Source organism: Penaeus chinensis, chromosome 25 (assembly GCF_019202785.1).
Source record: "Penaeus chinensis breed Huanghai No. 1 chromosome 25, ASM1920278v2, whole genome shotgun sequence".
Taxonomy (NCBI): Eukaryota; Metazoa; Arthropoda; class Malacostraca; order Decapoda; family Penaeidae; genus Penaeus; species Penaeus chinensis.
Window position 1 is genome coordinate 1,253,067 of NC_061843.1, and position 13,517 is coordinate 1,266,583.

Here is a 13,517-nt window from a genome sequence, read left to right on the forward strand (position 1 = left end):
GGAGGGGGAGAGAAAGAAGGGAGAGGGAGGAAGAAGGAAGGGTGAGAGGGGGGAGTGAGAGAGAGAGGGAGGGAGGGAGTGAGAGAGAGAGGGAGTGAGGGAGAGAGAGAGGGAGTGAGGAATAGAGTGAAGGAGTGAGGGAGATAGAGAGGGAGTGAGGGAGAGAGAGAGAGACAGAGACAGAGGCGGAGACGGAGACAGAGAGAGGGAGAGAGACAGATGGTTAAAGGGGAGGGAGAGAGATAGATAGATCGAGGAAGCGGGAGAAGGAGAGAGAGAGAGAGAGAGAGAGAGAGAGAGAGAGAGAGAGAGAGAGAGAGAGAGAGAGAGAGAGAGAGAGAGAGAGAGAGAGAGAGAGAGAGAGAGAGAAGAAAAAAAAAAGAAAAAATATAAAGAGGCGAATTGAGCAAAAACAGACAAACACAGTAAGACACAGAATTCGGAGGAGGAAGTGGTACCATGTCATGCTGTAGAGACCCTTAATAAAGCATTATTCTGCAGATGTCTTCGGAAGCATCTCCTCCTACATAATTCAGTGCCTCCCCATGTTAGTGTTACAGAGGGCGGAAGAAGGGGGAAGAAGGGAAGAGGGGAAGAGGGAGAAGCAGGCAGTGGGGAGTCGGGAGTAAAGGAGGGGGAGAGTGGGGGGAGGGGGAAGCAAGAAGTGGAGGAGGGGAAAATGGGGAGTCGGGAGAATAGGAAGGGGAAGAGGGGGAAGCAAGCAGTGGGGAGTGGAGGAAGGGAAACTGGGGAGTGAAGGAGGCGGGTGTGGGGAATGAGGAGCGATGAAGGGAGAACCGGGCAATGGGGAAGTGGGGACTGGAAGAGGTTGACGTGAAGAGTGGAGCGGGGGAAGTGGGGATAATAGTAGGTGGAAGTGAACAGTGGCGTAGAAGTTATGACATGCAGGAGGGGGAAGTGGAGAATGGAGAAAGGGGGGGGGGTAGGAGAAAGGGGGGATGAGGAGGAGGAGGAGAGCACCCAATCTCAATTCCCGACATGTATGTGTTCGAGCATGCATGTGTGCGTGCATGCGTGCGTTTGTTTCACTAAAGGCGCTATCTCACAATGCATGAACCGATATGATTCTGAGATTACAGAGTGCTACTGGTCTTGCGAATAAGATTTTCTATTCAATCTAGGTTTTACGTGTACGATTCACTTCCATTTAATTGTTATCTAGTCCGGGGGGTGCAAATTACATACGATAATTTAACTGGCAAAAAGGATGAGTACATTTTTTTTTTCTTCTAGACCGTGCTAGAAAGGGATTATTTACATGCTGTCCAGTAATAGAGGCTTTGATTATCTAATGATTATGTGCCCTCCTCCTCCCAATTTTCTGATGGGAAATGGGGAGAGCGTGAGATCACAGGTTCAAGGATCGATGTTGGAACCTCATCAGGGATTCAGTTTGATATGATCCCCGTATTGCACATATGTCTAGTCTTGTGTGACGTGGGCCGAATTATGCTGCCTTATCAATAACCCTTCACCTCTCCCTCTTTCTTTCTCCTCGCTCTCTCTCTTTTTCTTTTCTTTCTTTCTTTCTTTCTGTGTCTTTCTTTCTCTTTCTTTCTTTCTTTCTCTTTCTTTCTTTCTTTCTTTCTTTCTTTCTTTCTTTCTTTCTTTCTTTCTTTCTCTCTCTCTTTCTTTCTCTCTATCTTTCTTTCTCTCTCTCTTTCTCTCTCTCTTTCTTTCTCTCTCTGTCTCTCTCTCTCTGTCTCTCTCTCTCTCTCTCTCTCTCTCTCTCTCTCTCTCTCTCTCTCTCTCTCTCTCTCTCTCTCTCTCTCTCTCTCTCTCTCTCTCTCTCCCTCTCTCTCTCTCTCTCCCTCTCCCGTCCTTCCTGTTCCCTTGAGTCGGGTCCGCGCGGTGGCTCCCGGGTTAATGCAGCTTCATTACATTTAGAGTGAAGATGAGCATTCCGCCCGGATTAATTAGTCTCAAAGCCCTGCATGCATCCCTTGCCTTGCTCCTCCTCCTCCTCCTCCTCCTCTTCCTCCTTCTCCTTCTCCTTCTCCTTCTCCTCCTCCTTCTCTTCGGTCTTCTTCCGTCTTCGTCTCTTTCTTCTTTATATCTTCATGCTTCTTCTTCTTTTTCTTCATCTCTTCATTCTCTTTCGCTCCCTTTTCACTCTACTTACATTTTCCGTCGATTCTTCTTCACTTCCATATCCTTCTCTATTGCTTCTCCATTTTTTCCTTCCTGCTCGTCCTCTCCTCCTCCTCCTCCTCCTCCTCCTCCTCTTCCTTCTCTTCTTCCTCTTCGTCCTCCTCCTCCTCCTCCTCCTATTCCTCCTACTCCTCTTTTGCTGTTAATCTCGTGTCTCCTTCCTCTCCATGCGCTTCTTTCCATCCTTCGTTCCTTCCTTCCTTCCTTTCGCTGTCTTTTCATCTCCGTTATTGTTCTTTCTTCCCTTATTTTTGTCTTTCTTCGCTATTGTTCTTCCTTCGTTTTTCTTTCTTCTTTTTTTTTCACTTAACTATTCTTCTCCTTTTTACGAACTGTAACCCCCCCCCCCCCCCCTTTCTTATTTCCTCAAAATAAACGCTTCCCGAGGATGATGTTTACGTGTCCGTAGGCCTACGGCGATCGCTTTCCAAAACGGAATACCGATTTTGAAAATATTTGCATATATTTACCTTCATCTTGTCAAAAGTCTATCATGTTTATGAATAGGAGTATCATTTTTTTTTTAAGGTGTATTTAAAGCGAATTTTATTTTAATAAGTTCTGTTTATATACATGCATAAATACGTGCATACTTACATACGTCTCCTTTCACAAAATAAATAACTAGGTTTTAAATATATATATAGATATAGATATAGATATAGATATAGATATAGATATAGATATATATATATAGATATATATGTAGATATATATATATATATATATATTTATTTTTTTTTTTTTTTTTTTTTTTTTTTTTTTACACAACTAGCGAAAACCTTAAAAATAAAAAATATATATACATTTTTTTGATGTAATGCAAACCGTTCTGACGATTTCCCTCTCCTCCCGCAGGCGAGATCCGGACGACGGGGCGGCAGCTGGACCGCGAGCAGCACGCCGAGCACATGCTGGAGGTGACGATCCGCGACGGCGAGGACCCGGCGACGTCCCTCTCCTCCGTCGCCTTCGTCGCCGTCAACGTCCTGGACGAGAACGACCACGCCCCGGCCTTCCTCGAGAGCCTGTACAAGTTCTCGGTGCCCATCCTGCCGCGGCCGCCCACGCACAAGGACACGGAGTACGTCGAGGACATGCCCATCGGAAGGGTAAGTTGAGCAGGGCACGCGCACCGCCGTCGGCGCCACCGCTCGCGGACCGTCGGTGTCGATTGGCCTTTCATTCGTGTCATGGTCATTTTTATCATTGTTTTCCTATTTTTTTTTACGGAGAAATTCTTACTTCCTCCATTTTATGTCATCGAAAAAACACTTCCTCCTTTTATTGATCATCGTCTTCTTCACCATCATCATAATCATCACCTTGCCTGATAATCACATAGTATAAACAAAGTCTAAATGCGCCATTGCAGCGCTCTTGTTCTAACACTAACACCGTTTTACTAGCCTGGGCTGTTCTCGGGAATGTTGAAATAACATAAAAATAAACAGTAATAACAAATGGAACGTGAAATGGAAATCCGATAACATTGTACCCTCAATTGTCGTAGATTTAACCAAATTTGTTTGTGTATTGTGTACAGAAAACTGTCTCTTAACTTTCCACTAACATCCGCCCTCCAAAGTAGTTCCAACTATTGTAATTTGTTCAATGTTGATGAAACTCATTCGGGAGAACTGGGTATCGATCTGATTAAAGGGTGATGTTGAAGTACTGATTACCACTTAGCTATTTATTCTTGTCTTGCTGTAGAAGTAATTTGTCTGAAGGGACAGACTATGTGGGGTGCTAGTCAGTTTTATGCTATTGTATTTTGTTTACATATGTCAGGTGTGTACGTATGACCTACAGTCTGCCATTGTTATAGAAATGGTTTTTGTTCTGTTTTTTTCCTTGCCTGTATTTGTTTTTGTTGGTAATGTTAAGGCAAAATCGAATTAACTCTCAAACAAGATGGCGGAGCTTAGCATGAAACACGTGTTCAAGTGACAGAATACGTGCCTATATATATTTTTAAAGCCATCACTGTTTGATTTTAAAGAAAGGCAGTTTGTTCTTGTGTATCCTCATAAAGATACGTTTCAGACTCCGAATGCGAAAATTAAGTGGGGAATGTATTTTTTTTTTTCTTAAGTCCTTCTCCCTCCACCCTTCCCCAACTGTCTCCCTTTCTTTCATTTCACATCTTTTTACCTTCTTTCCTTTTTTTTATGTCTCCTTTCGCCACTCCTTCTTGCCTTGAGCTTACCTTTTCTTTGCCTTCCTCCTTTCCTTCTTCCTTTCCTTCTTCCACTTCCCCCGTTTCGTATTGTGTGCTGTTTACCGGGGATTTATTTTTCTCCATTAGTGGCTCTGAGCTACAGGGGGAAACATAAAGGAGAGGTCATACATTACATAAAAGTTGCATTAGGGAAATGGAGGGCGTAGAAGGTGCCCCGCCTGAGTGTCCTTTCATTGAGATTGGTTGTTGTACAAAACAGTGATATTACAGGAGGGTTTTTAAAGTGTGGCGGGATGAGACTGCAACTACTAGTTATACCCCTACCCCTACCCCTCTGCCCCCTACCCCGTTTCCTTTTCCGTCTTTCTTTTCTCCTTTTTCTACTTCTGCTTTTCTTCTTCTTCTCTTCCTCTTCGTCCTCTTTCAGAAGCTTCCTCATTTTCTCTCATTTCCATTCCCCCCTTTTTTGTCCTCTCCTTCTCTCGCCTTTCTTTCTCCCTCTCTCTCCCCTTTCTTCTCTCTCCATAGACTTCTTGCCTTCATTTCCTTTCCTCCTGCCTTTACTTTCATTACCTCCTCTTCCACCCACCCTCATCTCCCCTCCTACTCCTCCTCCCTCTCACCACCCTTTTTAGCCCCCTACCTCCTCCCCTCCCACTTCCCCTTCCTCCCATCTCAACCCTCTTCCTCCCTCCCTCCCCTCCTCCCTCTCCACCTCCATCCCAACCCCTCTCTCCCTCCCTCCCTCATTCCCTCCCCACCTCCATCCCAACCCACCTCCACCTCCCAATCCCCTCCCTCCACCTCCCCATCTCCACCCTGTCCCCTCCCTTCCTCCCCACTTCCTCCCTCCCTCCCTCCCTCCCTCCCTCCCTCCCTCCCTCCCTCCCTCCCTCCCTCCCCTACCCACCCCCTCCCTCCCTCCCTCCCTCCAACCTCATCCCTTTCCATCCCACCCCTTCCTCTCTCCCTCCCTCCCCTCCCCAACTCTACCCCACCCCCTCCCCTCCCCCTCTCTCCCTCCCTCCCTCCCTCCCTCCCTCCCACCTCACCCCTATTGCTGCCTCCCTCCCTCCCTCCCTCCCACCTCACCCCTCTTGCTGCCTCCCTCCCCACTTCCATCCCACCCTTTTTTTCCCCGTCCTCGGCAGCCGGGCGGATGAGCATGCAGCGACGGCCCACGTGGTCGCATTCGAGTCTGAAACGTGTCTGAGAATGATGTAAATAATGATAATCTTGTGCGAGGCTAGAAGAGAATGAGAAATTACAATGATCATGTTGTGACGGTTAATCAGTGGATGTCTGCATTTTGAGGAGAACGAATTAAAAAAAAAAAATGCATATTGTTAGATGTTTAAATTTGTTGATTTCACGATGTCCTTAAAATATATGAATATAAACTTTAATTTCTACTTTTGTTTGATGCACTTTTCTTCATTTTTTTACATTCTAATTGTTTCAAGAAGCTGTTTATATTTTAAATGGATAAGATAATTTAATTAATGTATTTAACTTTTTTATATAGAATGTAATCATAGAACACTTCTGTAATACTTGTAGTTGCAAGCAGCCCTCTGCCTATATTGTAATGATTCATTCTCTTGACACTTAGCATTTGTGTATGTCCAGACGAGGCCAATGTAGCCACTTGACAGCAAAAATCCCTGGAATGGAAAGGAGCTGTCACGTGCGCTCCTTGGCCTTCAGACTGCCATTCACAAACACACAACAACACCGTTTATGGTCCTCTGTTATACTCCCGCTTCTTAACCATACTATAGCCGACTAATCGCGCTAACCTTGCTCCTCTAACCCCCCCCCCCCCCCCGCCCCATCGTCGTGTAGAACGCCTCCTCGCTCGATGCTGACTACTTCCTCCCATACGACAATGCGAGGGTGTGGGCGTCTGTGGGCGGAAGGGTGAGAGAGAAAGGAAAGGAGGAGGAGGAGGAAGAAGAAGAGGAGGGATCCGGAGCGATGCCCTACTCCTTGAAGGGCCTCTGGACTCCCATTCCCCATGTGGAGACTCTTGAGGACCAGCAGATGGTGGAGGAGGAGGTGGAGCGGGAGTTTGTGCCTATCTGTAGGGTAAGGAGGTTCTACCAGGGAAGGTTTACGTTGTAGGTAGCGTAGTGGCTTCATCTCTCTTTTTTTTTCATCTCACGGAAAGGGTTCATTTCTGCTTCCATTTTGTTTTATTTTTCTTTTTTCTTTGGTTTCTCTCTCTATTGTAAATATTAGAGGATTTCCCTTAATTTTTTTTTTTTTTTTCTATGGGTGTATCTGTGTTGTATTTTGTCTCCCTGTGGGGGAAGCGGGGAAAGTAGAATGCTTATTTGTACGTTGATTTAGATATTAGAGTGTTAGATTTTAGAATTTTGTAGCTTATCATTTGTGTGTCTTCCTTGCTTTTTGACAGATGTTGCGTTCACACCATGCGATCTCTTGCTTGTTAAGAATTGGACTTTTCTTGAACCCCAACGGATGATTCACATGACGGATCTCCATTTTGTTTTTATTTTTATTTTTTCTTCCAAATTCATTCACGTAAGTGCCGAGTTGTCCACTTGCCAGCACCCGAGAGACAAACACGTTCACAACCGAACCTGTTGGTCTTTGCAGCACGGAGAATGCAGCATTTCTGCTCGTGTCATTCCATAAAGTTAATTAAGAAGTTTTTGCGCGTGTAGAAGCAGCAACAACCAAAAAAAAAAAAAAAATGAGCGGCAGAAGAGAGAGAGAGAGAGAGAGAAGAGAGAGATAGAGAAAGAGAGAGAGAGCGAGTGGCACTCACCCCCGTCACCCTCCGGTGGTCGTACCTGCAGGTCGTGGCCGTGGATGAGGACGAGGACGACAACGGCGACATCACCTACAGCATCGAGGGCGACCAGTGGCTCGGGACGTTCAAGATCCACAACAAGACGGGCATCATCTCCGCCAAGCCCGGACTCAACCCTGAGGAGGACTATGAGTTCACGGTGAGTCCCTGACGCAGCGTTTGGGCGTCGTGGAGACTTGTGTTTCGTTTTTCTTCTCTTTTTTCGTCGTGTGTTTTAGGTTTAATCTTGTGAATACATTTTCGTGGGTCATTCCGAATTCTTGATTGACCCCATTGATACCATTACTGTTATCATCACCATCATCAATATCTTCCCAGCTGTTACCATCACTATAATCTAAAACATTCCCCCTTCCCTTCTTCCCTCTCCCTCCTTCTCCCCTCTCCTTCTTTTTCCCTCCCTTTCCGTCCTCCTACAGGTCCAGGCCATAGACAACGGTCGTCCTCGAACGCCAGCTCCTGCCTGGTGGTGATCGACGTCGTGCCCGTGCCCGAGGACTCGAAGAACCCGCCGTCGATCCTGGAGGAGGCGGAGGCGCGGGTCACGGTGCTCGAGAGTGATCCCATCGGCCAGCACGTGACCCTCATCAACGCCCGAGACGAGGACGGGGACCGCGTGTGGTTCGATATTATAGGTGGGTGCCGAGGGATGTTGTCTTTCGTTTTTCGTTTTTTTTTTTTTCTTTTGCGATTTCACTTATTTTCATATCTTTCTTTACATGATATATATACAAAGATTTGTCAGACTAATGCGATCCCCACACCGCATTCCATGTGTTCATATAGTGCCTATAATTTACTTGTCTAATCCCTTACCCCTCCTCTCGCCCCCTCCCGTTCCCCTCATATCCCCCTCCTCACCCCTCCCTCGCCCACCTTCCTCGCTCCCCTCCTCACCCATCCCTCGCTCCCCTCTCCCTCACCCCTCCTTCGCTCCCCTCCTCACCCCTCCCTCGCTCCCCTCCTCACACCTCCCTCGCTCCCCTCCTCACCCCTCCCTCGCCCCCTCCGTGCCCTCCGCCCTCCAAACCCCAGCCGGTGACGACGAGTACAAGTTCGCCATCGGGAGGGACACGGGCAGCATCATGTTGGCAGGAAAGTTGGATGCTGAGAAGAAATCTCTGTACAACCTCACTATTGGAGTCACGGACGGCGTGTATACTGTCACCAGCCAGGTAGGTTGGCACGATATTCTTGTTTTGTGATATACCTGTGTTGTCATGTGTTTTTTTTTTTGTGTGTGTTTTTTAGTTTTGTTTTTTGTATGAAAGGATGATTAATGTATTATTGATATAGGGGGTTTGATGATATATGTTTTTTTCTCGTGTCGTAGAACATCGATCTGTTCGATGACTGAAGCGAATTAATATAGCATACCATTTTTTTCATATGGAAAGTAATATACAATTTTTTCCTTATGCGAATCAATATACTTTTTCACGCGAATTAGTTTACATATTATTTTTTTTTCTCTCTCTCTCTCATTCACTGTTTCTGTGCTCCCTCGCAGGTGATCGTCTCCGTCCTGGACGTGAACGACAACCGGCCGGCGTTCTCGGAGCCCACGTACGAGGTGGAGGTGGGCGAGAACACGTCCCCGGGAACCACCATCGCCACCCTCACCGCCTCCGACCCCGACTCCGACAAGCACCTCACCTTCACGCTCGTCAACACGGCCCACGTCGCCTCCGCCTCCAAGTTCATGGTCAGCCCGGAGAGCGGGGACATCGTTCTGTACGAGCCGCTAGACAGGTAAGGAAGAGGGGCGGGGGAGAGGGGAGGGAGGGGCGCTGGGGAACGAGTGAGGGAAAGGTTATGTTAGGGAGGGTGAGGAAGAGGGCTGAGGGAGAGAGGGAGAATGAGAGCATGGGGGAATGGGAGAAAGGAAGTATATTTGCGTGATGCTCCTTTCCCACCCTCCTCATCCATCTCCATCCATCCTTCAACGCCCTTTCCTCACCCTCTTCATCCATCTCTACAGGGAGGTGCAGGAGGTGCACATCCTGACCGTGTGCGTGAAGGACCGCATCATCCCCATCAAGAGCGACTACGCGCGCGTGATCATCCGCGTGCGGGACTACAACGACCACGCGCCGCAGTTCCTCGCCACCCTGTACAACGGCACGGTCACGGAGACGGCGGCGGTGGGCACGGCCGTCACGGAGGTGGTGGCCGTCGACAGGGACAAGGGCGTCAACGGGGACATTACGTACTCCATTATCTCAGGTGAGGGGGGTCGAGTCGCGTCGTGTGGGGCGACGGCCGCGTCTGTCGAAGGTGTATTTTTTAGGGGATCATTAGATGTGGGGATTCTGCGGAAGGGAAGGGGGTTTTAAAAGGCTTCATAATTTAGTGGTGTTAAGGTAGGGTTTATTACCTGATAGCTTTATGGGGGATATTCACCCTTTAGTTAAAATCTTCTGAAATTAAGCAAATCGCGAAAAAAAACTTCCTTATCAGTCTAATATTAAGGGGACATTCACCGTTTAATCAAAAGCTTTTGATTCAACTCAGAAAAGGACTTCCTTACTAATCATAATGTTTACCTCCTTTCTTCACCACGTATTTAAAACAACATCCCTATCCCTCCAGGTAACATCGGGGGCGTGTTCAGCCTCCACCCCTCGACGGGCATCATCTCCCTGGTACGCCACGTGGACAGACAGGAGATGCCCGAGTACTGGCTGGCTGTGCGGGGAAGCGACAACGGATCGCCGCCCAAGCACTCGCACGTCAATGTCAATATCCATGTAAAGATTGCTCACGGGGCTCCGCCAAGGTGCGTATTAGCGTTTTTTTTAATACTGGGTGTATTTTAATGTCGTATATGTGTGTGGATTGTTGTGTTGTAGAAGTGGAGGTATTTTAATGTTAGAGAAGCGGAGGAATTGTAATATTATAGTGTGTATGCAGTATAGTTAGGGACATAAACTTGTCTTGTTTTACAGCTTTACAAAATTGGCGGTATTCCTGAGAGTTTAGATTTTTTATTATCAATAACCCCAGCTACCATAGTCACAGCTCTTGTATTTCCATAGGGAAAATTCCTCGTATTGTCATCACTGTGCATCCACCCCTCTCTAGGTTCCTGAAGAAGGAGTACGTGTTCGAGGTGAGCGAAAAGGCCCACGTCGGGGACTACCTGGGCATCGTGGAGGTGGAGAGCCGCCTTGGCGTGGTGTTCTCCCTCAACGTGGACTCCAGGCGGATCCCCTTCGCCATCAACCCCTCGACCGGAACCGTGTCCCTCGACGCCCCTGTGGACTACGAGAAGAGCCAGTCCTACAACTACACCGTGTTTGCGTCGTCGATGGTAAGGCTTCAGAGGCGTTGAGGTCTAAGGGCTGGATGTGTGTTTGTAGGGAGAGGAGTGTCTCTTGCCTGTCGTTTTTACTGTTCAGAATTAATGAAGTAAGTTTTTTTTTGTGAATTCAAATGTATAGATGATCGTAGAGTATAGTATATTTTTAGGAAGTCAGAGATTATTAAAATATATTTTTTCCTCTCTCTCCACCAGAACGGACAGGAGTCAACAGCTCACGTGGTGATCAACGTCTTGGACGAGAACGACAACCCCCCCTACTTCACCCAGAGCAGCTACGTGGGCCACATTTCCGAAGCGGCCGCCGTCAACTCGGTCGTCCTGATGGAGGATAACACCCCCCTGGTCATCTCTGCCAAGGACAAGGACTCGGACCAGAATGCCAACCTGTTGTTTACCATCTTGGAAGAGGAGGCGAGGAAGTACTTCGCCATCGACTCCTCGACTGGTAGGGTCACGAGGGAGAGCTCTGGCTTGAGAAATGCGTGCGGAAGAAAGATGTATTCTTTCTGTTATCTACTTGATGAATACGTTAGACTAAGACGATATGAGGATATATGTTAAAGATAAAAGTTTTATTATTACCATTTTTTTTTATATGGTAGTAATCACGACTCCCCTATTTCCCCAGGTGCTATAAGGACTGTAGGACCTTTGGATCACGAGGTCGTATCCAAGGTGACCTTCAGCGTTAAGGTCCACGACAACGGCCACCCGAGACTGTGCGCCTCGACCACGGCCACGGTCACCATCACCATCACTGACATTAACGACGTCCCCCCTCGGTTTCTGCTGCAGGAGTACAATGCTTCCTTACTCATACCCACCAATGTGTAAGTTCGCTGGGGTTTTTTTTGTTTTGTTTTTCTTGTGAGTAGATTGGAAAGTTTGTGTCTGAAGTGTCTCTAAGAAGAGGATTTAGAAGAAGAAGAGGAGGGTAAAGAAGAGGATTTAGGGATAATTATAATGGATTAATATCTTATTTCAAGAAGATGATATGTTTTCATATTGTTGCATCATACCATTTGGAATGATCCAATCCCATGTAAACCACCATATACACGGTTATGGTTTTAGCATTTCTATATAAACCTTTTTTTTCCAGTGGCGTGGCTGTTGTGCAGCTCAACGCAACGGACCTCGATTTCGATGGCAAGGCTAATCTGGAGTATGAAATAGCGGACGGAAATAAGGACGGCAAGTTCAAGATCAATTCCAAGACGGGGCTCATTACCGTGAACGAATCCAGGAACTTGGCTGGTTTTTATCGACTAAAAGTGAGTATTTGAATATTCATATTTCGTGTCCGAATATCATGCAAGCACCATTTTCATGAAAGTCAAGGAAGAAAATGAAAACATTATATATATGGTTTACAATTCTATGACCTATAACTGAGTTGACAAGCATAATTGTCTTGGACGTCAAGAAAGACAGAATAAAGAATATCATCAAGTATATGCCAATAACCGCACGAATTTGATCGTTTTAACTAACGCAAAACCATACTTTGAGTCTTAACTAACGCAAAACCATACTTTGACTCTTAACTAACGCTCTCATCTCTCCCCTCCCCAGGTGACTGTGAATGACGGACAGTTCGCCTCCAGCACCACGGCCAACATCCACGTGGAACCGATACCCAACACAGGCCTGAGATTCAGCGAGGACAAGTACTTCGCGGCCGTGGAGGAGAACAGCACCCGGGTGGACAAGGTAGGGCACCCTCCTGAAGTCTTAGAAGTTCAGAAATGAAGGTGAAGTGAAGGAAAGCCATTGTTGTAAAAATGGATAGTGGTGTATATGTAGTTATCGTTATTATGAGGAATTGATTAGGTAAGATGGATAATGGTGTATATGTGGTGATCCATATTACGAGTAAGTCATTAGATAAAGCGATGGTGGTAAATATGTAGTGGTCGTTATTATTAGGAACTCATTAGACAGAAGGAATTACCATCATGGTATTTGGACGAATTAGTATTAGGGTAAAAGTCGTGATTAGAAGTATAGATTGATGTTGCAGCGAAAAGTGAAATATGGAGAAGAAAAAAAAATATTATCAACGTTCTCAAAAACCGCCCTCTGTTTCAGGTGGTGATGGTGCACGTGCTGGGCAGTGAACTGAATGAACATCTGAAGTTCAGCATCCTGAATCCTACCGACATGTTCGAGATAGGAGAGACTTCGGGCGTGATCCAGACCCGAGGGAGGCCGTTTGACAGGGAGGTTCAGGATAACTATCTACTCATAGTTGAGGTAAGGACGGTGAAGCTGGAGGGATTGGAAGTGGGTGCGAGTGAGAGAGTGGGTGAGAGAGCGAGTGAGTGAGTGTGTGAGTGAGTGTGTGAGAGTGAGTGAATGAGTGAGAGAGAGTGAGAGTGAGAGTGAGAGAGAGAGAGAGAGAGAGAGAGAGAGAGAGTGAGAGTGAGAGTGAGAGTGAGAGTGAGAGTGAGAGTGAGAGAGAGAGAGAGAGAGAGAGAGAGAGAGAGTGAGTGAGTGAGTGAGTGAGTGAGTGAGTGAGTGAGAGAGAGAGAGAGAGAGAGAGAGAGAGAGAGAGAGAGAGAGAGAGAGAGAGAGAGAGAGAGAGTGAGTGAGTGAGTGAGTGAGTGAGTGAGTGAGTGAGTGAGTGAGTGAGTGAGAGAGTGAGAGAGTGAGAGAGTGAGAGAGTGAGAGAGTGAGAGAGTGAGTGAGTGAGTGAGTGAGTGAGTGAGTGAGTGAGTGAGTGAGTGAGTGAGTGAGTGAGAGAGTGAGAGAGTGAGAGAGTGAGAGAGTGAGAGAGTGAGAGAGTGAGAGAGTGAGTGAGTGAGTGAGTGAGAGAGTGAGAGAGTGAGAGAGTGAGAGAGTGAGAGAGTGAGAGAGTGAGAGAGTGAGAGAGTGAGAGAGTGAGAGAGTGAGAGAGTGAGTGAGTGAGTGAGTGAGTGAGTGAGTGAGTGAGTGAGTGAGTGAGAGAGAGAGAGAGAGAGAGAGAGAGAGAGAGAGAGAGAGAGAGAGAGAGA

The 13,517-nt window shown here is 46.9% G+C and overlaps 2 protein-coding genes across 2 annotated transcripts in view; both read left to right on the forward strand.

The window, feature by feature from the left end:
* Positions 1-1,345: 1,345 nt before the first annotated feature.
* On the forward strand, positions 1,346-7,819 carry LOC125038490 (protocadherin gamma-A10-like). The gene is made up of 4 exons (XM_047631968.1): positions 1,346-1,412; positions 3,031-3,284; positions 7,183-7,335; positions 7,616-7,819. Exons 1-4 carry the CDS (start codon positions 1,346-1,348, stop codon positions 7,667-7,669), a joined length of 528 nt encoding a protein of 175 aa, XP_047487924.1. The 3' UTR covers positions 7,670-7,819.
* Positions 7,700-13,517, forward strand: part of LOC125038769 (fat-like cadherin-related tumor suppressor homolog) — a 26,435-nt gene continuing 20,617 nt past the window's right edge. The window contains exons 1-11 of the mRNA XM_047632358.1: positions 7,700-7,831; positions 8,232-8,371; positions 8,707-8,948; positions 9,178-9,422; positions 9,789-9,975; positions 10,281-10,509; positions 10,714-10,966; positions 11,150-11,351; positions 11,624-11,795; positions 12,097-12,234; positions 12,613-12,777. Of these exons, the coding sequence (XP_047488314.1) occupies positions 8,282-8,371; positions 8,707-8,948; positions 9,178-9,422; positions 9,789-9,975; positions 10,281-10,509; positions 10,714-10,966; positions 11,150-11,351; positions 11,624-11,795; positions 12,097-12,234; positions 12,613-12,777 (1,923 nt within the window). The 5' untranslated portion in view covers positions 7,700-7,831; positions 8,232-8,281. The remainder of the gene's footprint in view (positions 7,832-8,231; positions 8,372-8,706; positions 8,949-9,177; positions 9,423-9,788; positions 9,976-10,280; positions 10,510-10,713; positions 10,967-11,149; positions 11,352-11,623; positions 11,796-12,096; positions 12,235-12,612; positions 12,778-13,517) is intronic.